Raw genomic sequence first — 25,476 nt, 5'->3', positions numbered from 1 at the left:
TCAGACTTAGTATTCTCCAACTGTTCTCCTGTACCTTTAGCCCACTCAGCCCTCAAGGGGATAACAGCCATTTCCTTCAGACACTCTCTCTCTGTGTTCCCCTGGAGACAGAAAGCATAACCTCTAAAAATAGCCCTGCTATATTTCTTATGTCTGCAAGTGTGTGGACAGACTTGCATAATGACTTGGATTAACCTTCAATCTCAAGGATGCATTTGCACCTGTGTCTTGTAAATATACTGACTGTAGCCAGCAGTGCTCTCATATTCCTGCAGGGAGGGGATGTTTATTGTGACTCATAAAATTGGACTGTGATGTTGATATACCTGAACTGGGAACCAACTTTAACATTTACGTCTTGACCTTTCTCTGTGGCCTTTTGGGTGATCACTGCTGTGAGGGAGAAGCAGGGATGCAAAACAAAGCTAACTGGAGCCAGCCAGGTAGAGGGCAGGGCTGCTACTACCATTCAAGTCAGGAAAATCACACACACATATGGTGACAATAGTTGGAGGTGGAGAACCAGGAGATGACTGGGGAACATAGCATTAACCAGCCTGGGGTTAGTGCATTCTGCTGTCCATTCAGAGAATGAGACAGGGTGAGTGTGCTGTACCTCTAGACTGCCTGTGGCAGAGTAGGCAGCGTAGGAGAAGTGTTGGTCTGCCGTGGGGTTGTTGTTGTGGTTCCTGGGGTCACACTGAGCCCCGCTGGGCAGGAAACACTCGTGGCTGGCCCGGTCCACAATTCTGCTGGAGGAGGGGCCAGGCAGGCTGAGGAGGACGCTGTAATTGGACAGCTGGACGTCTGTCAATCCCAGGTCTGTCCACTGTTGGTACAGGTGCTTAGCCCTGGCCTCCTCGTTGTCGTCTGATATGCTAATGAAAGGCCTGATGGGAGACAGAGAAAGAGATGTAGTTATGAATGTCTATTTACTACTGTGTGTGGCAGGAATCCTGGCAGATGCTTGGAAACAGACTTACCAAAGCAATGACACATTATCAATTTGGCTAAGTAACAAATAGTTTATTTTTGTTATTGTTCACACTACCGGTGTTCAGGATATCTGTGACAGAATGAAGTCTACTTTTTTTCATTATTTATTTTGAGGACAGTCTTGGTAAATTGGTCTTCATCCAAAGCGTCAACATAAATGTCATAATTTCAACAACAAAAAAGTAATTTGCAACTAGTTACCCCCCAAATAAATTGACAGACAGCGTCTCTCAATCATTACCAATTTCAGGTAAAAAATTGGTGGTGCTTTTAAGCTAAAATGTGTTGGCGCTTTTAGGGTTAAAATGTGAATAATGACTGAACAGAAAACGTTCTGAACAAATGAATGCACTAATAAAACTGTGACACACCGGTGAACACATTACCAACAGATGGTTAAACATGAAGGAGAGGAGTAAATTGATGATAAAGGTACTCTTCTAGCCGTTTTCAACACTATGATATGATTTATCTACCATACTAGTAATGCATCTAAAATGGCATGCATAGTTACTATGAATACAATACAATGTAATATGATATTTTATAACTATACATATAATTGGTCATTATGTCAAAGCAGATCAGCAACATTATGTCAAAGCAGATAACTGAGCCAAACCACATTTAATTGAAATTCAATGTGTATGCTATCCTCTAAATCATGACTGATTCAATGTGTTCATGTTCATCTACCAAAAGACACAATACTATGATGCAAAATAACAGAAATAAAAGACTGAAGCAGAATGTATTTTTCTTTAAATAAAAGCAAAACATTTTACCCAGACCTCTTGGGATTTTGGGGATTTTTGTCTGAGTTTTGAACTTTTTTACAAGGAGAAATTCCTTTTAACCACCCAGTGTTGGTTATATTAGAAATAAAAAATTATTTCCAGTTCCAATGAAAAAAGTGGAAGAATAGCACATTGACAACTTTTTTAACAAGAAGGGTAAACCTGAAATGGGTAAATACATAACTTTATCTGTTTGGGAGATAAGGTTCTGAGGACATTATTTAATGTCCCCATCAAATATAGACATCTAATGGAGTCTGCAAAAAAGTCTGTTTATTTGAAAACTGAAACCCATCTCACGTCTTAAAGGACAAAAGAGACTGGCTAAAAGGACATGTCTCTTAACCTCTTGAGTGTAGGGGGCAGTATTTTGATGTTTGGATGGAAAACGTAGCCAAATTAAACTACCTATTTCTCAGGCCCAGAATCTAGAATATGCATATAATTGTCGGATTAGGATAGAAAACACTCTAAAGTTTCCAAAACTGTCAAAATATTGTCTGTGAGTATAACATAACTGATATTGTAGGCGAAAACCTGAGGAAAATCCAACCAGGAAGTGGCCTCTATTTTGAAAGCTCCATGTTCCATAGCCTGCCTTCGCTCCATTTAAAGGGATACCAACCAGATTCCTTTTCCTATGTCTTCCCCATGGGGTGAACAGTCTTTAGACATATTTTTAGGCTTTTATTTTGAAAAATTAGTGAGAAAGATCACATCGTGAGATTGTACGGCTGGGTGCCAGCAGCGTTTTGTATGCGCAACAGCTTGGAGCAGCCATTTTCTCTCTCTCTCCTATTGAAGAAGCTACATTCCCGGTTGATATATTATCGATTATATATTGTAAAAACAATCTGTGGATTGATTATAAAAAACGTTTGAAATGTTTCTACGAACATTACGGATACTATTTGGAATTTTCGTCTGCGATGTCGTGACCGCTCGAGCATGTGGATTTCTGAACATAACGTGCCAACCAAATGGAGGTATTTTGGATATAAAAATAATCTTTATGGAACAAAAGGAACATTTATTGTGTAACTGGGAGTCTCGTGAGTGCAAACATCCGAAGATCATCAAAGGTAAGCGATTTAATTTATTGCTTTTCTGACTTTCGTGACCAAACTACTTGGCTGCTAGCTATTTGTAATATTTCTACTGAGAGAGATGTCCTTACATAAACGCTTGGTATGCTTTCGCCGAAAAGCTTTATTGAAATCTGACAGGTCAGGTGGATTAACAACAAGCTAAACTGTGTTTTGCTATATTGCACTTGTGATTTCATGAAAATTCAATATTTTTAGTAATTTAATTTGAATTTGGCGCTTTTCAATTCAGCGGTGGTTGACGAAAATGATCCCGCTAACGGGATGGGTGCATGGTAATCATGTTGTGTTTTACTGATCCCATTAAAGGTAAGAAGTACCAGAGCATTACACTGAAACCAGTTCTGTGTCATTGAATATAAAGACATTACATTACAATTATACGCAATATTTGGTAAGACATTTCCAAACAGTATCTTTTGTTATGACCTTATTTCACAATCAGGAGTGACACATCAAAATAACTTAGACAGAAAGACCTCCTGTTCCTGACCCTAGGAAAGGGAAAGTTTAGGAGGAAAACAGTCATAAATAAACCAGTTAGTCATGATCATATCTCAACACCATGAAAATGACATTCACTACCTGGCCTGGAAGATGACTGATCAACAGTCAAACACCACAAGGGATTCATGAGCATTATACAACGGGTGGGTCTAATCTTGAATGCTGATTGGTTAAAACCACATTACAGCCGGTGTCTATTCCACAAGTTACAGTAACACTAGCTAAATCTATGTTGTTAAAATGGCTATTTACTATGGTTTCATCTGACTGCGCAATCCACTGTCTTATCTATGAAAAGCATCTAGACATTATCTCACATTTCTTTTAGACTAACATTTAGTTTTTAACAGTGAAGAATTGTATAAACCTTACTGTCTGTCTCTCCGACATTTGAAACATTGTTTCAATATTCAAATGCGATCTCCAACTGTCCCATAGTAATGAACGTATAGGAGTCGGACTTCAGGACGAGAGAGAGGCAGGCAGCGTTTCTCAGCCAGTCGAAATCATGAATCAGCTGGCATAAATTTTATGGATATATACAAAGAAATGTAAATTGAAAAAAGGTCAAACTAAATGAAGTTCAGCTAGTTTGTAGTCTTTCCAGCTTCAGTTTGAAGTTGTGTTAGCTGTGTTGTTGGCTAGCTCCTCTGAACAACAGTGTCCTGACGAGAGAGCACATTTTCTATGCCAGGCGATAACGTGCCTCATTAGCTCATTGTTATGGATGTATCCAAATAAATGTCACTAGAAAACACCTTAAACAAATGCAAATGCAGCTACTGTTGTTATTCTGTTTGTTTAACTTGACGGTAAGGTAGCCGTAGTTGGCTAGCTAGCAACAAGGGGTAGAAACGTTGCCAGCCGGTATGGCAATGGAACATTTAGAACGAACGACTGGGTCGCGTCCATAGATACAGAACAAAAAGACTGAACAACTGGGTCACGTCTCTGGGAACCGAACCAATAAAAAGAACAACCAGCTGGCTTGGGAAGCAACACTAGATTTGTTTCGGGACTAGATCTTGTGGAAGGATGAAATAGTATGAATAAATTGATTAAAATACATTTTATTAGGGCCTCCCGGGTGGCGCAGTGGTCTAGGGCACTGGAGCGCTAGCTGTGCCACCAGAGACTCTGGGTTCGCGCCCAGGCTCTGTCGCAGCCGGCCGTGACCGGCACAGTTGGCCTAGCATCATCCGGGTTAGGGAGGGTTTGGCCGCTAGGGATATCCTTGTATTTCCTCTGACATATTGGTGCGGCTGGCTTTCGTGTTAAGAAGCAGTGCGGCTTGGTTGGGTTGTGTTTCGGAGGACGCATGGCTTTCGACCTTTGTCTCTCCTGAGCCCGTATGGGAATTGTAGCAATGAGACAAGATAGTAATTACTAACAATTGGACACCACAAAATTGGGGGAAAAAAAAAATGTTTTATTAATGAAAATATATTTTGTATAAAAGTGATAATGAAGCCAGATATATTGGCATGGATTGCCGGCCCTCGACGAACCAATATATCCTCCAAACATCGGCTTCCTGGGCACGGGTGTCACTTAATTAGAATGGCCCCAAATACATGCTATTACACCTGGTCTGGATGAGCTCTGAATGATACAGTACGCTGGGCTATTGTAAATAGATAAGTGTCCCTAAATTGAGATCACAGCGGTGGACTAAATGAGAGAATATCCTTCAGTAGAAATTTTCATCATTGTCTCCACCATGAGTTTTCTCCAAAATGTCCATTTTGGACCCTCAACATTCCACTTTCTCTGAATCCTGAACATGTTGGCCACTAAACACAAAGATGAAACTCCTGAAACAATCCAAAAGAATACCTAGGTTTGGATATGGACCTCCCTTACATTCTGCTGCCATAAATGGGTAGCAGTTCCAACTGAATTCCAATTCCCAATAATCATGGCAAAACAGCTCAACTGGGAGAAATATATGGAATGAAAGCCTCGCAGCATTTATGGTTAAGAACGAGTCATTCAGACATCACTATTAAGTGGAGGATTCCACATCTTTGTACACCACTACCTGGCCAGGGTCACTGTCTCCTAGAACAGTGACAGTTACAGACCATTTGGGAGGAGAGTTGGGATAAGTAGGATACCTGATGTCATCACACACTCCACCACTTGAGACAACATGATTCACAGGACTGGGGTCCAAGTCCCACACCACAGGGTGCCACTCAACAGCTTGGTTGGCTGACTGAAGCCTCCTCACAGCCGGCAAAGAGAGCTGGGATTCTGACACACAAACGCACTGGCTGCTGCTCCTGGCGATGATCGAGACGCACTCGGCCCGCAGACCAGAAGATGGCAGAGAGCTCCGTTTGGGCCATCTGTTAAGGAGACTGTTTTAGATATCACACTATGTACTTCCGGCCATACATACACCCTGCAGACTGGGACCTACACTAAACATTCTCCCCAACAACAACATCTTACTCTACTTTAGAGTCAGTGTGGGTTGTTGAGTTGTCACTTGGGGTTGTTAATCCTACAAAATTCACAACTTCCCTACACAAATATTGTAACGAGTTATGGGAAAATAAAAGCTTCTGTTTGTGTGGGATTGTATTTGGACGATCTCTATTGGAGGCATTTTATCCTCCCAGACCACTGTTTTAGTAAATAAATACCCAAAATAAGACCTCGTTCCTGGCTCACTGTTATTACCATTTTGCTCTCCTAATTAAATGCATCTGAGTGACAGGGATTGACAGCTGGTGGATCCGTGTCTGTGGTAGATATGGTCACCGGGGGTATCTGGGGTACTGTCGATCAGGGCCTAGCCAATTGATAGCAACTGTCTTTGTGGCTGTTGAACTGTGGCAGAATGCTATTATGGATGATAATGCTGGCAGGACCGGCCCCTGCTCTTTAAAAAAAGTGCTATAGCTCCCTGCCGCTCTACATCTGGGTCCCAAGAGAGGCTTCACTGTTGAAGCGCTGACAAAGGAAAAGATGGAAGATATCCCTACCTGAACGGCTATACCTACCTGTGTTTCAGCGCAGTGTCTGACTCTTCTGTATTTCACCTTAAGATGAGATGACTGACCGTACTGCATATTAAAATGCTAGACCAGTTGTCACCAACTGCAATGCATTCCTAGTCAATCATCAAACATTTATGTAAAACAAAAACAATGATAAAGCCTTATGTTCCTTTTTCTTTTTCACACAGTTTTTTCCCCGTTTCCCAGTTGATTCAGCAGCCCTAGCGCCAGGAAGGCAAAGTGTTCCCATTTCTAACCATTTAATGTGTCTGAAGGTAAAACTCTGCCTATCCGGCATGCCCAGAGAGCAAATCAAGTGCACCTATAGGCCTACTACTGGCCAATCAGATAGCTCAGATCACTGTGTCTGCAGTTTCCTCGAGTGCACAGCAAAGTTGCTACTGTGTAATTTCCGAACTTTCAAAACCGTTACAAGAGAGAAATTGTCAATGAAATACAATGAAGGGCTGCTGTTTGTATGAGTAAGTGTTTAAGTTGTTATTCAGCACTTCACTGTCAACACTTTTATAAGACATAAAACGTGCTTCTCCCTACTTCCACTCACGCTACAACTAGCATTGCAGCTGCAATGAATGAGTAGCAAATTGTATCGATAAGCTTGCGTTGTTATTATTAACGGCTTGTGTCTTTTTTAATATTGAGGAATAATTCACTTTCTCTGGTCATAGGAGTAACAACATGAATTGGTGCATTAGGCAGAAATAATGCAGTGTGACTAAAGTTTTTCCATGAGCTGGAAGACTGCGTGCCTTTTTTGGTCAATCTCAGCGGTGGGACAGTGAGAGGCAGCCTCTCGGCTGCTCTCTCCCCCCCTCCCCTCCGACAGACCATCAGATGCAGACCATCAGTCCAGTAAAATAAAAACAAAAAAGCTAATGTTTATGCTCACTAAGCTGTTCCTCACAAGTAATACAACAACATTTTGAGAGCTTGTACAAATTTAGTTGTTGACATAGCTGTGTTCTATTCAATGTTCTCTACACATATATTCATCTAAATTCCCAATTCATGTTATAAAGTTAAAAATAATACAATATTGCTGACACTATTCAAACCAATGAGGGTTTGGAACTTTAAAGCCAATTATCTCAGAATCATCTTTTTGCAGATAGAACCTTACAGTTACAAGCTCTTGAAATTATATATTATCAATGTGATCATATACCGCAAATTTTGAAATATAATTTCAAAGTGGTCTGAGAAGAACAACATTGGCAGGTAAATTCAAACATAGCCAATATGCAGTGATAATGTATTAGACCTATAGCCTACTGCAAACACCTCATTGCTAAAGAACTGTTTTTAATAGGTTCATGTTGCATAGGCTTACATTTTTTAAGTAATGTTTAAAAAAATATCTGAGCGGTAGATCTCGGCTTGCATTTTGACTCAGACAGTGATCTTGACTCAGAAAAGGTAGGTGACCACTGTGCTAGACTATTCCTCCAGCATAGTTGCTGTTAGTTTGCCATAATTGGATATTGTCTAGTTACAAGATGTGGTATGCCCGTACTTAGGGGATAATGAGAATAAGGTAACAGAAAGGTTATTATCTGTTATTATCATAATTTCAAATCATCCACAGACGCTGATGTCAAAGCCTGTCAGAGGGAAACAAAAGACTGCTCCTAAACTCCAGTTGAACCCTTAAGAATGGATGAAGGTGAGCAATTGTCTTTCAGCACGCAGCCCCAAAGATAAGCTCCTGATATATCGTGCATGGGTAATGTAGAACAGTGCTTAAGCGTCTCTGTGATCACATCCTGCAGCTGGAAGTGGATCCATCCAACCTGAGAGGAGGTGACACCACTGTGTTTAGTGAGATGGAGATGGGTGTGTCAGACAGCTCCTTCGTACAAAGGGAACATCCATATTTGGCAATAAAAGCCATTAGTTCAGGTGTAGAACTACAGTGTCTGTTTCCTATGTTCTGGAACATGCGACATACAATATTACTCTTACCTAATTAAAGGGCTGACATAATGCATATTTTGATGCACATTTCATCGACTACAACTATTGTTCAATGTGTTTGTTTTCATGTGAATATGGCTGTGTTTGATCACAGGGAACAAAATCACCATGAAATATGTGGCCTGTTTTTATGTACATCTGCATCAAAATAAATAGTTGTACAGCATGTATTGTAAATCAAATACATGCATCGTTAACTACTGTGCTGCATTGCATTGCATATTTACGCACACCAATAAAATCCCTTTCCATTGCTGTACCCTGCTTTACCATAATATGGTATAATATGCTATAATTAATGTCTATGTGTAGTGTTTTGGTGTGCACGTCACCATTTCAGTGTCAGTGTTCCTAACAAACATTTAGGCCTATCGGCACAAAATGTTGTATATTAAAGTGTGCCCAAGTTGCTGAGACGTGCACCAATAATAGCATTTTAGAAACACAGCTAGGAACAAGGAAAAACAAAATCTGTTTTTGCTGTGAACGTCTCTTCCACTGATCTGCCAGTGTTTTTGTCAGAAGGAGAATATCTTATCTCCAATCCAGGAAGTTATCCACAGTTTCTATTCATCTGGAGTAGCTCAGTGAGCCGGGGGAGCACAGGGAAGAGGAACAGAGGTAGATTCCAAAGATAAAGTAAGACAACCTACTCTTGGTGAGAGATAAGCCTTAGAAACTATTGCAAACCCTTACAAACTAAAACCTCACATGAGCACACAGTACACAAAGCACACCAAAGTGACACATGTTTGACATACTTACAGTGCATTCGGAAAGTATTCAGACCCCGTGACTTTTTCCACATTTTGTTACGTTACAGACTTATTCTAAAATGGATTAAAACACATTTTTCCTCATCAATCTACACACAATACCCCACAATGATGAAGCAAAAACAATTGTTTTTTTCCTGCAGCATTGAAGGTCCCCAAGAACACAGTGGCCTCCATCATTCTTAAATGGGAGACGTTTGGAACCACCAAGACTCTTCCTTGAGCTGGCCGCCTGGCCAATCTGAGCAACCGGGGGAGAAGGGCCTTGGTCAGGGAGGTGACCAAGAAACCAATGGTGACTTTGACAGAGCTCCAGAGTTCCTCTGTGGAGATGGGAGAAACTTTCAGAAGGACAACAATCTCTGCAGAACTCCACCAATCAGGCCTTCATGGTAGAGTGGCCAGACAGAAGCCACTCCTCTGTAAGAGGCACATGACAGCCCGCTTGGAGTTTTCCAAAAGGCACCTAATGGACTCTCAGACAATGAGAAACAAGATTCTCTGGTCTGATGAAACCAAGAATGAACTCTTTGGTCTGAATGCCAAGTGTCACGTCTGGAGGAAACCTTGTCACCATCCCTACAGTGAAGCATGGTGGTTGGCAGCATCATATGCTGTGGGGATGCTTTTCAGTGGTAGGGACTGGGAGACTAGTTAGGATTGAGGGAAAGATGAACGGAGCAATGTACAGAGAGGTCCTTGATGAAAACCTGCTCCAGAGTGCCAGAACCTCAGACTGGGGCGAAGGTTCACTTTTCAACAGGACAACGACCCTAAGAACACAGCCAAGACAACGCAGGAGTAGCTTCGGGACAAGTCTCTGAATATCTGTGAGTGGCCCAGACAGAGCCCGGACTTGAACCCGATTGATTGAGCATCTCTGAAGAGACCTGAAAATAGCTGTGTAGGGAAGTTCCCCATCCAACCTGACAGAGCTTGAGAGGATCTGCAGAGGAGAATGGGAGAAACTCCCCAAATACAGGTGTGCCAAGCTTGCAGCGTCATACCCAAGAAGACTCAAGGTTGTAATTGCTATCAAAGGTGATTCAACAAAGCACTGAGTAAAGGGTCTGAATACTTGTAAATGTGATATATCAGTTGTTTATTTTTTTATACATTTGAAATCAATTCTAAAACCTGTTTTTGCTTTGTTATTATGGGGTATTGTGTGTAGGAAAAAATATATTTTATCCATTTTAGAATAAGGCTGTAACGTAACAAAATATAGAGAAAGCCAAGGGGGTCTGAATACATTCCGAATGTGTATGTATGTATGTTCAAAACAAGCATACCAACATAAAAGCATGGATGCACTCACACACTTATGCAGCCTTCATGCACAGCTCACGTGTACACACACAGATGTGCCTTGTTGGATAGATATTGGATAGACATTCATCAGCATAAGCAAGCAATTAAGTAAGGAGGACAAGGCCAAATTCCCTTGACATTCAGTGCTGAGAAGAAGACACCTTTTTGAAGATATGGCCTTGGTGACGAGCCTTCTCTTCCACCAGGCAGGAAGGAATACCTCACTCCTAGTGGACTATCTGGCTCAGGGCCACAGCCCTTGAAGCTGTGTCAGTTTGCCAATGAGATGTACCCTTCCTGTATCAACCCAACAGAGCTGCCCACTCCCCGCGGACTCTCTAGTGTCCAAAAGGCCGTCAGTAAACTGGCATCAAGACAAGCATGTCTGTGTGTGTAAGGAGGGTGCCTGCTGCCTGCTCAGGTCGCTTATCCCTGGATTACAGTAACTCCTGCCCTTTAGCCAAGCGCTGGCTCTCTCTGGCCTCTCTGTGTTTTAATCATTGGCTCTGGCTGTTAGCACAAATCCACTCCTTCACAGAAACTCCAGTGGAGGACTTAGCATTCTGCAACACACACTGCTCAATGCCTCAACCCACCGAGGCTCAAAGGGGAGGAAATAAAACATGACCACAAATGCACATACAACACAAACTCATGTGGGGTTTAGGTGAATGTGTCCGGTTGAACCACTCTCAAACCCCTACGTTGTGTTTCTTTACTCTTTCAACCTAATCAGGCCGACAAGTCTGGAGGAAGGAAGTTATTGAGAGTAACAATGTAACTTCTTTTTTCAAGGAATCAGAGAAAGCAAATCCCACAGCCCTAATTAAAATCAGAAATGGGCACCGGAATTCCGCTTGGCAGAAAGTCATCTCTGCAGGCGAATGTAATACAAATGCAGAGAGACAGAGACAGACAGAGACAGAGAGAGAGAGAGTAAAGAACCACTACATGGTGTCTCTAGATGTACTCTCGTTCTTTAACTCTCATATTATGTATAAAAAATAAATAAATAAACAACCACCTGGCATTAATGGTCAATTTGGCAATTCATAAGATCATTGAAATCTGATAGTAAAAATATATGCTTTTCATCACTCATTATTTAAAGTTGATGAAGTGCAACTAACCCGTAGTATAAGATGTTACCCAGTGGAGTGGTGAACCACAAACAGAGGATGAGAACCAAAGCTTGAACCCCATATTTTAACTGTCTGCGGTCAAGAGTGGTCTTTTAAAAAATAGAATTGCCAACTGCTGCCTGAATCCCGTGGGAGGGCCGCAGGCCTCTTTATGAATACATATACTGTACACGGACCTTCAAGGATTAATCACAGCTTGTTTCTGCTTCACTGCGTTGACCACTGGCTTTATGATACACTATGACTAACAATACAATTTGCACATTGTTAGACAGACCTACTGTATGCCATGTTAACAACCATGTCTACCCAGTTATCCATGACATCAATCTTTTGATTTATGGGGCTTGACCAAAACCCCTACCACATGTCATGTGTTCACATTGCATTAAGGTTCTGTGTGTGAAACTGATACATTAGGGTTAGGGTTAGACATTAGGGTTGGACAGCTTCATATCAGCACTGGGAAGGAAGGCCTGCGTTTCCTGGTAAAGAAAGAGGCCACTGTCAGATACAGAAACCCCTCTCTGCAGACAGATGAATAATCTTGGATTCAGAAGCTGTGCTTCACTTTCATATTTCTGGCACACACACCCTGTCCAAGCACACACACCCTGTCCAAGCACACACACCCTGTCCAAGCACACACACCCTGTCCAAGCACACACAGAGGGCTTGAATGTCACTCTGTGCGTCTGGAATTCAGAGCTGCCTGGGAGGAAGTAGCGCTAGCCCTGGTCGTGGTGCTGTGCAGTGATATGCTTCCAGAGTGGCTCCTTAGCCTCAGACCTCTTTCTTTTAATCATCAGAAGCAGGACCCAGTGACCTACCCGTACACCATGAACCCACCAACAACCAAACCCTCCACTAGCAAAGACCAACAAGGAGATCAGCTATGCAGTCAATCATTTCTAACTTTGGAACAAATCCAACATATTGTTCCTGGCAAATATCTTATCATCCAGTATTGTATTTCAACTCTCTTGACACTCATAATGGGTTTCTCCTCATTCTGTCATGAGTCCTATGTATCAGAGTGACTCTCGTTGGCACAGATATTTGGGTTTGAGAGACTGCTGCATGCTGGAGCCTTGCCAAAGGAGATGTGAAATGACTGGCGTGTAAATTGGGATTCAGACACACAGTATGTCAACGGGACATTAGCCTACAGTGGCTGTCCAGCCTGCAGCAGAAGCCCTTGTCGTTGACATATAGGACACTTCATTCTTTAAATAATCAGAAAGCATATGGTGGCTGAATCAGCTATGATTGAACAGCAAGCGGTTTATTGCAATTCCCATAATCATTGTGCCATGTGTCATAGTGCAGAATACTGATAATTATGATTGATGATCAATGAAAAATAACATTTTACAGCCACCTGCTAAGCCATATTCCCCACATTATTCAAATCAGAATGAGCAAAGAGTCAAACTGGTATTTTGGATATGGCTTGGAGCTACACTAGGGTGACCACATTTAAAATACCCAAATGATTTTGTACCCAGGATGATTTTGCGGGACATTCGCAGGACAGTGTAGCAAAACGTTGGCTGCGATCTACCAGTAAAAGGTTCAAACTGAATCTTCATGCCAAACATTTGATCTTAATCCGTTTCATGGGAATATGCATTTAGATCTTATTTTAATCACTTTATTTGTGAGCAAACTAGAGTAAATGATGTTAACAAACTACATAGCTTTCCTGTATTTTGTTTCAATCTAAGCTAGTTCTGCCTAGTGACGCGAGCTTTTGAGTTTTGGCCCATGACAGTGTTTTTTTTTTTTTTACTATTCAGCTAACCATCCTAAAATCTCATAAGAAATGACTAAGTTGGTGTTTTTGATGTAACAGTAACGTTATGCTATTTTATTTGGTTCTGTAATGTAGAATACTAATGAATCATTATGTGATCTTCCGAGATATTGATTCAGCTTTGATCTACCTTTAATAATCGAGCAACATTGTGAGAAGTGGCGGAGCAACACTCCGATGAGCTCCAGCAGCATTTCACTCTAAAAGCCAATTTATGATTGAGCTGGAAAAGTGGTCCGGAAGCTCCGTAAAGAGGGTGTGACGCAATGGCGCTGGCCCTGGAGGCTTGCGGAGGCCAAATCGAGCTCTGTACAGAGATGCCGTGCGCTTCCAAAATGTTGTAACAATAATGAAATTAATGAACCCGCCACACGGTCTTTCATTCCTGTGGCCGTCCTCATGAGAACCAGTTTCATCATAGCACTTGATGTTTTTTGCGACTGCACTTGAAGAAACTTTAAAAGTTATTGAAATGTTCTGTATTGACTGACCTTCATGTCTTATAGTAATGATGTACAGCCATTTATATTTGCTTATTTGAGCTGCTCTTGCCATAATGTGAACTTGGTCTTTTACCAAATTGGACTATCTTCTGTACACCCCCCCCCCCCCCCCCCCCACACACACACCTTGTCACAACACAACTGATTGGATCAAATGCATTAAGAAGGAAATAAATTCCACAAATTTACTTTTAAGATGGTTCACCTGTTAATTTAAATGCATTCCAGGTGACTACCTCGTGAAGCTGGTTGAGAGAATGTCAAGAGTGTGAAAAAAAGAGTGTGTATTATCTTTATTTTCTTCAACATTACAAAATGTTTCTAAAATAATGGTTTGTGTTTCTTTATACTCTCATTTTGCTTTCTGTGGCACACACTACTGGTCAACATGAGCTAACAAAATAATTCTGAAGTGTATCAGGCCTTGCAGTCCCAAGATAGAATGGGGGGAGAGAATTTCAGCAAGTAAGAAAATGGCCTTGCCAAAATCCTCCCCACCCCTTCCAATTTCCTTAATTTTGTGGCTAAAGTCAAATACTTTCTGTGACCCACATCAGAGTCAAATACTTTCTATAGAACAAACTTCATGTCGGGATAGGCAACCAAAATGAATAATTAATGTATGTGTTTTATATTAAACATAAAGGAGGGAGTAAAATGTAGGCAAGCAATAAACATTTCAGAACAACTACTAGTCAAATAAGACATGGGAGAGATTATCAATTTTGTCAAATAGATTTATTTATAGATGAATACACTTGAAACAAATAGCCAAACCGAAAACTGCAGACATTATTAGTGCCTTCCCCGCGATCAAACCAACATAAAAAAGAAAATGAAGAGCACCCTAACGTGATCAGAAATCTCAATTAGCAAGCAAGTCGTAGCAATGAAGAATTGAGTGCGTGTGCGTGTGCGTTGATGCGAAGGTGGAGGGAGAATTCTGGCAGGGGGGAGCTTTTCGGCACAACACCGGCAGTAAATACGCAGCCTTACTGGAACAATGCATCTGAGTCAGTAACAAACCATGCCCTTTCTCATACACACACCACACAGCCCTGCTCTGCTCTGCTCCATAGAGAGCAGCCTCCTCCACTCAGCATACTTAGTTATCCGCCCTCACCATTCCTTCACTGTGTAGCACAACTGTAAGTACCTTCACTACCCACGGACTGTAGTGTCTTCTAAATCTGGGTGTACTGGGGACTGTAGGATGTGCACTAAATAGGGATTTTATTTGGGGATCAATGCTAATGCAAAGGGGGATTAGGACTAAACTATTAGCCCATGGAACCAGGAGATGGAGGCTCTACACACAGTGTAAACATCAAATAGTGGGAGAGATTAGCACCAAGGTAAGGAGGTTGTCGGGGGAATGCACTCCCCTGTATTAGATGGGCCCTCCTTATCACTTTCTAACACATTCCTTTCTCGCTGCGTCGTCGTCAAGTAAGGTCTTTAACGCTAACCAGCTCCCCTTCACAGAGGTGAAATATGATTATCGGGACAGAATGCATTTTTACCAAAGCCTGGCAAAGGGAGAATAAAGCATCTTTGGTGGGGGGTGGGGGCATGGTGTGGCCCAGGCAGGCATCAGGAGCCAGGTGAGAAGAGGGCCATTCCCTGGCTGCAGACTAACAACAGATTGCACACACAGCTGCACCCCCCCGGTCCAGGGTCTCTCCATTGGGCTCTCAGGGGGTGAGACCCTCAGCCTGAGGCTAACACTCACGCTCACATAAGCATAACAATCACACTGATCTGTCCATGTGAGTCATCCTCTGTTATCATTACCTGACCTAGCTTACACGGAGGAAGGAGGAAAATAACACAATAAAATGAAATCTGGTAGATTAGTTATCACAGTTGAAATGTCAATGACTTTAACAACACCAAACAGGATGTGTTTTGTTCCGCCGACATAGCTCCTGTCCTAACATACAAAATATATATGTTTGTTCGGCTCAGGTTGGCTGAACATCATTTCCCTTTTATTTGACCTGCTGGGAACCAATGAAAACGCTCAAAAGATGCTATAGACAGAGCTGGCATAACCACCATTGTTTCATGTGGGGATTCTAAGGACTTTTTTATTGAAGACATCTGCTCACACACTGAGAATGAGTTCAAAATGACAAACCACCTGCAGAAAGAGAAGCGTCTCCCGGACTGTTAATGTCACCCGTCTCGAGCGAGGCAAGGCTTCTCCCATTGATCATGACTTGTACATTGTATTGTGCCAGACAGAAATGAATTTAAAGAATTCCTTGCTTTTCATTAATCCTCAAACCACCCAAGGCCTCTAAAACAAAATCTGGGGACTAGAGAGCTCTGAATTTGACCTGACATCTGAACGCAAAGGAGAATCCATGACAAACTGAATTTCAACAAATACATATATTTTAGAGTTTAATCTACTGTATCCAACTACAATGAAGTCAAATGGGAACTTTTTGTTTTATGCAGACTCCTTAAATAGTTTTTACACATTAGTGCATTCCAGTACATAAGGATGAAAGGTCCTAGAGTGGCCAGAGTCCTGGGGGAGACTGCTGGAGTGGTCTGGTGGATTAATCATCATCTAGGGGAGGCAATTAAAACTCAGGGTTACAGGGGAGGCCAGCTCTCCAGGTGGGGAGAGAAGAGAGAGGGGTGAAGGAAGGGAGGAGAACCAGGGAGAAAGAAGAGAGAATGTGTGTGCGTGCATGTGCGTGTGTGTAGGGTGAGTGTGTGTGTGAACATTGCCAGGCACCTACTAAACCCAGGCCAACCCAGGCTCACATCTGAGCCAAGGTGACATCTGAAGGCAAATGTCCCCGGTGCTGTCCCAAATGGAATGGCCTGAGTGAGACAACCGTGTGTCACTGCCACCTTGACAGGGAGGGGACCTCTCCACGGCACACATGCACCACTCTTACTCTGCTCCAAATCACTGGCACTCAGTTCATGTGGTGAAGATAAAAGAAAAAGCAGCAAGGAGGAACATTTGCAGCTGATATGTGTCAGAGGCCTGTGGCAAAAACATCACAGCACTGTGTCTATGTGATGAAGGGAAAGATATGATCATATCTGTGGGCAATGGGCTACATTGGAAAGAGGACAACATTTACCTCAACACCCAATGTATGAAGTGTCTTGTTTAGAGTGTATTGAAGGACATTTTGTAATGCTGTTTCCACACAAATATGTTAGGGATTGTGTCTGGTCTGTGTCTCACACACACACACACACACACACACACACACACACACACACACACACACGCACGCACGCACGCACGCACGCACGCACGCACGCACACACACACACACACACACACACACACACACACACACACACACACAATTGTACCTGTCATTGGTGGTGTGGAAGCTCACTGTTTTAAAAGGCAGGAACCTGATGGCCTACTCCCTCTACTCAACAGAGTATATGTGTCTGAATGCAGTGTGCTCAAAGCTCAGCTATGTCTGCAGGACATTAATGGGCTTCAATCAGATATGGACTTCGTACATTTGCATAAGCAGAGACACACATGCAAGGCAATGTAAATTATTGAAGAAAACAAAAAAAGGCTGTTATTAAAACAGAAAAATATAACTTCAGGCTCAATTTCATAATTCACAATCCTAAAATATTCAAATCCCTTTACAAAAACTTTTTTTTTTTACAGCTGTGACCATATTGATGTTACAGTATATAAACAACTGCAGTAGTTTCTAGAAAGCATATGTAATGTCCTCATCCTGGCTGGATAAAACAGTAAAATAACTACCTGCCACGATGTGTGTGGCAATTATTATCAATCTCCCTGGCCCTGAAGGCAAGTTCACTTCAAAAAGCCACATGCAAGATCTCTCTCCACTGGCTTTGGCACAGAGCATGAGGTGGGTCCTCTGTTCCCAGTATAGTTCCTTAACATAATGCTTAGCTCTTTAGGCTATAGTCATGAATAAAACAACACATATCCTAAATCTGTTCTATGGAACAGTGTACAGAAACTCTTGACAACTCATTTCATCATAGTATTATCACAGAGCCTCACCTCCCCAAATAAACAAGTCAGGTAAACAAACAGTGATATTAACAACTCAATGCAGCTTCAGAATTAGTTCTAACACCCTGCTATGACAAATCAAAGCCTGGCACTGTACTTCATCCTTTGTACCAAGAATGTATAAGAATGTATGATGGGGCTTTTAAGGCATTTCAACTTAAAATGGGGTCGAGGCGCCTTTCAACTTCAATGAACAGTATGATGTTTTATTAACATGCTGTCTCTAAATAGCACAGGGCCTTGCTCTCAGAGTGTGTTCACAGGAGGATAAAACAGATCCCGATGACAGCACCTTGACTGCTTCTTCAAGGCTGACTTCAGCTCACGATTAGCCATAGAAGGCCAGGGCCTCAATTCTTATCTAAAGAGCTTTGTGTTTATGCACACAAACGCAGGACGCCTGATGGCGCTCAGAGTTCAGCTCCAACGCCGCTCTCCCTGCCACAGCACAGCTGCAGTAAAAGCCTCTTTAGAGGGGGGAGTACAACCCTGCACATACTGTACTGTATTACAGGAAGTCCATTCAGAACATGGCCCTGCAGTGAAACAGCGAGAACCTCTAGTATGCAACTTTCCCTTTCCTTTCCTGGCTCTATCTCCTGGCCTCTAAAGTTAGGCCATGAAAGGATTAGACAATTTACCCACAGTGCAGTGGAGTTGTTCGTTGAGACAATAAGTGTCACTCATAGTAACTGTCCAGAGGCCCATTGACTACAGCAGCCCATTTACTACAGAGGCCCATTGACTACAGCAGCCCATTTACTACAGAGGCCCATTGACTACAGCAGCCCATTTACTACAGAGGCCCATTGACTACAGCAGCCCATTGACTACAGCAGCCCATTTACTACAGAGGCCCATTGACTACAGCAGCCCATTGACTACAGCAGCCCATTGACTACAGCAGCCCATTGACTACAGCAGCCCATTGACTACAGCAGCCCATTGACTACAGCAGCCCATTTACTACAGAGGCCCATTGACTACAGCAGCCCATTGACTACAGCAGCCCATTGACTACAGCAGCCCATTTACTACAGAGGCCCATTGACTACAGCAGCCCATTGACTACAGCAGCCCATTGACTACAGCAGCCCATTTACTACAGAGGCCCATTGACTACAGCAGCCCATTGACTACAGCAGCCCATTTACTACAGAGGCCCATTGACTACAGCAGCCCATTGACTACAGCAGCCCATTGACTACAGCAGCCCATTGACTACAGCAGCCCATTTAATACAGAGGCCCATTGACTACAGCAGCCCATTGACTACAGCAGCCCATTGACTACAGCAGCCCATTTACTACAGAGGCCTATTGACTATTATCCGACAGTGCTGGAAAATAAACCAAACATGCACGGTGAGCGCTGCCATGCTGAGCAGCCTGCTCCCTGCTAGTCACTCCCTATATAAAACTCAAAGCATTGTCATCGTTTACCTCGGCATGTTGGGTGCTGTTTTTCATTCTAATGTAGCAAAGAGTGGATGATTCAATAAAGAATGTCTGAGAGGAAATTCAACACTGGCAGCACAAATGATTCTGTATGGTAATCAACCTGTTACTTCACATCTGGCATACGATTATCAGGTATTCCCTTATACAGTAGTTACCCAGACATAATGCCTATGTAATGCCTAGCGATTAAGAGCGTTGGGCCAGTAACTGAAAATTTGCTGGTTTGAATCCCTCAGCTGACTAGGTGAAACATTTGTTGGTGTGCCCTTGAGCAAGTCACTTAACCCTAATTGCTCCAGGGTCGCCTTCATGAATGGCTGATCCCTGGCCCATGACCCCACTCTCCGAGGGTGTCTCAGGGGAATTGGGATATGCAAAAAAACATTTTATTGTTTTTAAATAGGACAAATGTAAGAACCCACCTAATTATTTTTATTAAGATGGTAAATGCAAATAGATGAATTCTCAATGGCACTTGTTCAAAGATATATTCCTACAATATATTTGAGACAGTGCCCTCTAGTGAAACTACCTCATTATTCCCTGTATAATACTTCTGTATGTCAACTATCTCCCCTTTGGGATATAGCCATGTTGTTGTGTGGAAGGGCACCTAACAGAAAGAACTTAGGAGAATATAGTGGCAGAGCGGTCTGTTAAGGCTTGCTGGGTAGGGTGCACCTCTCTGTGGATAAAACAATTAAGCTAAGAGGAATGGGTGGCAGGCAACAACATTTTTCTTAATGGAAAGAAGTCCATCGATCGAAGAATCTGCTTCTCCAAACATGCTCCACTAATCTTGGGTAGACAGGCTGTTCCAGTTGTAACAAGCACAAAAAAATCAAGGCTTCCACATGGACAACCAACTCAGTGAGGACCAACACATTTACAGTACCAGGCAGTGACTTGTGGATATCTGCACCACTCTGATCCAACCATGCCTGGAGTATGCCAGTATGTTGCTGGTAGTCTGCACAAAAAAGCAACAAGCTGCACTGGACAGGGTACAAAAGAAGGCAAGCAAGATGATAACAAAAAACAGAGACATCCCACTGACCCTCCATCACTACAGTCACAGGGTGAGCAAGCAGCAGTAAGATTGGTCACCAACCTGACCACCGTCTACATCATTTTCTACCACAGAGACAGGGAGACAGCATTGGCAGTCCTCTGCATTCAGATAATTTGCTTCATTAACAAGAACTTCATTCAAACCCTTTTTAACACTTAAAAGAAAAAAGGGTTATAATAAAAATGGAAGTTAAAACCATTGACGTCATCATCTATTGATGCACTGAGTGTGTTGAACATGACAATTACACCATTTTGATTGACAGGGGCATTGACTGCCACAGGAAATAACAGCAATCAAGTCCTCCCTTTTTGTAAAAAAACATTGTCAGGACAGCCTCCCTTAACATACTTTATGGATGTCAACTGACAGAGGGAGACAGTAGCTGTAGTAGGAAAGAGGAGAAGACAAAATAAAATACAAATGGGAAAAGATGTTCAGTTTGAAAACATAACACTCAATGCCCATCACAATTAAAGAGTATTTATTTTATTTTTTTCTCCCCAATTTCATGGTATCCAATTGTTAGTAGTTACTATCTTGTCTCATCGCTACAACTCCCGTACGGCCTCTGGAGAGACGAAGGTCGAAAGCCATGCATCCTCCGAAACACCACCTAACCAAGCCGCACTGCTTCTTAACACAGCGCACATTCAACCCGGAAGCCAGCCGCACCAATGTGTCAGAGGAAACACTGTGCACCTGGCGACCTGGTTAGCGTGCACTGCGCCTGGCCCGCCACAGGAGTCTCTAGTGCGCAATGAGACAAGGATATCCCCACCGGCCAAACCCTCCCTAACCCAGACGACGCTAGGATAATTGTGCGTTGCCCCATGGGTCTCCCGGTCGCGGCCGGCTGCGACAGAGCCTGGGCGCGAACCCAGAGTCTCTGGTGGCACACCTAGCACTGCGAAGCAGTGCCCTAGACCACCCGGGAGGCGGGTGAATACAGATATTCAAATCTAGTATTTGATGTTTGTAATTAGAATAAGTGCATTCATCACCAAAATATTCAGAACTTTGTAATTTGGTTTCAATTGTTTACGGTGAATCATGAATGGTCATTCTATAGCATGGCGGCCTTGGCACTGTACAAATACGACCAGTAAATGGTGCAGCTAAAATGGAGAAGAATAAAAAATGTATCCAAAGTCTGCTACTGTATGTGTAAGAATCACCCCAGCAGTGTCACCCCGACACAGCTGTGTAGAGCTAGAACTGTCATTCACTCAGTCATCGTGATACCTGAGCTGCATTGGGACCTGCTTTATAAAAAACTATTTTTATATTGAAGAGTGAGATCTCAATAAAACATATCCCCAACCGTTTGGCTCCGTTCACCCACCTCATTATTATTACTCAATACTCAACTTTTGAACTTCCACTCACTGGGATGGATTACAACTGTGATGGTGACCTTTGACTTCCAATGGACAATCAAGTCTGACTATGATCACAAAGATGGTCATCGGGAGACTTAGATCTAATGACCTCTATCCCATGACGCACCTTCACCTTCATATCATTGTATTACTAGTCAGAGACTATGGCTGGCACAATTATGTGAAGTTTAGCCGATATACTAAAGGTCCAATTGAAGTTGCACATTTTGTTAAGTAATTGCCATCTGTAATGTTGTCTGTTCCAATTCTGAGGTACAGTAGATTATTAAATATTGTGCTGTCATGCAAGGAAGGGCTGGGCTGCAGGAGTAGGGCAGTGGAGGCAGAGTGAAATACGACTGCAGTGTTGGAGTGTGGCGTACAGGAGGCAGGAGGGAGACATTACCTTGGTGTCACCCAAAACGATCTAATGATCAAAATGACCTCAGCAGCCAGAGTCACTTTGGTAATCTCCTGCTTAATCACTGTTTGTTTTAAATGTCATGGGCTCACAGTAGATCCATCCGGCATGGCTGATGGGCCGTGGTTCTGACTCCTGACACCCGTAGCCTACTGCTCCCTTCCACCAGAGACGAGCTCCCTAGTTTAATTGCTTTTCACAAACCAGCACCCTGGGCTTCACACTCGTGGACGTTTGGTTGGACTGAGCCAAAGTCGTGTGTGCAAGGGCTCATCTGGCTAGTTGCCATAGCAGCAATCTGTTTCCCAAAGTTGATTTTCAAGTTCTTCTTTTAAAAACAAATTTCACTGCTTCTAAAAATCGACCTGAATTGACCTGAATGTTGGGGGAGATGTTGGTAATTGCTGGTGCTTGTTGAAATATTGGGAGCGCCAATTTGGCTTACAATACTTTTCAAGTCCTCATTATTTCTACACTCTTGCGCTGGAGAGAGTTTGACCAATCTCTGTCCTGTCTCATCATGTCACTGCCTCCCTCACCCATCAGACGACTGCTATGCAAGTTCCATGTTCACCAAATGGACGCTGTTTGACATTATTCTACATCCTGCTCCACCAGGAAGTAGGAGCTGTGCCAGGAGAAAATACAATGCCATTCAAACATACCATTATCTATCTGTCTGCTCAAATGCAGTTTCTCTTTAAGAAGAAGAAAGTGCTGTCCTGTTGTCCTGGGAGTGACAGTGGGACTAGAGTAGTCTCCTGCTTATTGATGGCCATTGTAATGCACCGTTATTAATTATGTTTCACACCCCCCGGGAATATCAATTTCATTCTACAGAAATCGATCTCAACTTGTATCCTAACAATGGGTCTTAGCCTTGAGTGAGCAGTGGGCGTACAGTTCAGCAGAAGCTGCATGCGGGCATGCACACACAGTCTCTCATTCTCTCTCTTACATACACAATAAACAGACACAGCTCATACCTTACTGTCACGCCCTGATCTGTTTCACCTGTCTTTGCGATTGTCTCCACCCACCATTTTCCCCATTTGTCCCTGGGTATTTATTCCGGTGTTCCTTGTTTGTCTGTTGCCAGTTCGTCTTGTCAACCAGTGTGGTTTTCCGTGTTCCTGCTTTTTCTTATCTCTCTTTTGGTAGTCCTCCTGGGTTTGTCCCTTGCCTGCCCTGACTCTGAACCCGCCTGCCACTCTGTACCTCCTGGACTCTGACCTTGTTTATGATCTTTTGCCTGTCCACGACCATTCTCTTGCCTGCCCCTTGGACTAATACATATCAGAGACTCAAATCATCTGCCTCCTGTGTCCGCATCTGGGTCTTGCCCTGTGCCTTTATACTTACAGCACACTAAGAATTATTACAGCACAAACAAGTGAAACCTAAAACATTGGGCATGCTGAAATACAGTACAGTACTATGCACACTATACTGTATATGACCATATATAACATAATTCCATTTCTTTAAATCTCCTTTTAGATTTGTATTTACATCCTACATTATTCGGTATACCAAACATACTTTTATTGATTTAAGTGTCACACTATAATAGCTGTATGCCGACTTGGCAATGGTTCATGTTGACAACCAATTAGGTCATTATTCAATTCCCATGCACCTCAAGCATTTCCCACATGACACTATATTCCAAAAACAATATTCTGTTCTTTTTATTCAAAAGCTTTCAATTATAATGAGATGTCTGTTAAAGAATGCATAATATCCTCACTAAATCTAGGTATTCTACCAAAGGAATGTTCTATCACCAGGTTATAATATAAGCCCCATATTACCTAGTGATGTAGTCCATTCACAGCCCCCTCAGTGGAGAGAGATTCATTAAGAGGGAGGGATGGAGGGATGGAAAGAGATGTATTCTAGTCAGAGCTACAAAAGTCCTAACACCCGTGCACAGGTATATGGAGGTGTGAGTCTCATTTCTGGGCATCGTTCTATATTTTTATAACTACGAAACCAAATGTGTTAAAGGTAGATAAGAAATATGTGGTACAATAAGACTCTTACTGTATTTATTTGTCATATTCTAGCTGTAATCAAGATAACGTTTTGCGGCTGCTCCACCTGTTAGAGAATCAACATCATTTTTAAACGCTGCGCTTACTCGCAAGTTTCTCCTGTTGAGTTTATGATTGGCACCCTACCAGCCGGGTTAATATGGCTCCAGTTGATGATTAATGTAAGATTGTCTATATAAATTCAATTTGGCACCAAACCAAAACAGACTCCATTTGCACAGAGAAACAGTCTGGCTTCATCTTTTCATTCAAATGGGTCTGTCTCCATGGGGAATAAAAAAAGAACTGACAATGTTATGGGCAATCTAGGTCAATGACACATAACACCACATCACACAATATCTTTATGAGCCCAACGGTGGTAGAAAGCCATTCTTCATGATGGGCACACACTGGTTGAATTAACATTATTTTCACATAATTCCAATGAAATTGCATTGAACCAGCGTGGAATAAACTCTGAATTACCGTCTGTGCCCAGTGGGTAGCTACAGTATTTGGCCAGGCTATGTGTACTGTGTTCTGGCCTGTTTTAAAAGCTGCCACCCATGTTTGACACTAAACCTAGACAGTTTGTAGCCCCCCTCTCTGTTTGGAGATGGAACTGACCAGGAGACCAAAGGTCCCTAGCAGTATCTTCTTAGGTCTTCCAGAGCTCTGTTACAGTAATCAGTATGTCCAAACAGTTTTTATTTTCTTCTACACAAACCCTCCTTCCTTATCCGCCTGGAGACATGACCCTTAATCTGACTTTGGGATTATTTATTTCAATTGGTGAGGATGAGAAATGCTCCCAACATGCTGGACTGTATCAATTACAGGGCATAATTAGTGAGTGAGTGTCTCGGGGAGATAAAGAATAGCATTAGAGAGACACAAACAGAGGGAAATTTACTTCTTCCAGGGATTTTCAGCTAATCCAATTTCACCGAGACTGTTTATGCGCCTGCACGTTTCTTTGAAGTGTAAATGGTAAAAGAAGCAAACACATACAGTAATGAGCCAAAGAAATATCAACGTCTCAGCATAAGAGTCTATACAGGGGAAAACAATGGGCCTTTTGGCAGGAGAAA

General features: G+C 42.5%; 1 protein-coding gene across 1 annotated transcript in view; it reads right to left on the bottom strand.

Annotated features, from left to right (window-relative positions):
• The window catches only part of LOC115108450 (inactive N-acetylated-alpha-linked acidic dipeptidase-like protein 2), a 284,052-nt gene that overhangs the window by 172,855 nt on the left and 85,721 nt on the right, over window positions 1-25,476 (bottom strand). The window contains exon 3 of the mRNA XM_029632794.2: window positions 617-890. Coding sequence (XP_029488654.1) covers window positions 617-890 — 274 coding nt within the window. The remainder of the gene's footprint in view (window positions 1-616; window positions 891-25,476) is intronic.

Source organism: Oncorhynchus nerka, linkage group LG24 (genome assembly GCF_034236695.1).
Source record: "Oncorhynchus nerka isolate Pitt River linkage group LG24, Oner_Uvic_2.0, whole genome shotgun sequence".
NCBI classification, from domain to species: Eukaryota; Metazoa; Chordata; class Actinopteri; order Salmoniformes; family Salmonidae; genus Oncorhynchus; species Oncorhynchus nerka.
This window is presented reverse-complemented; position numbering and strand designations above follow the sequence as displayed.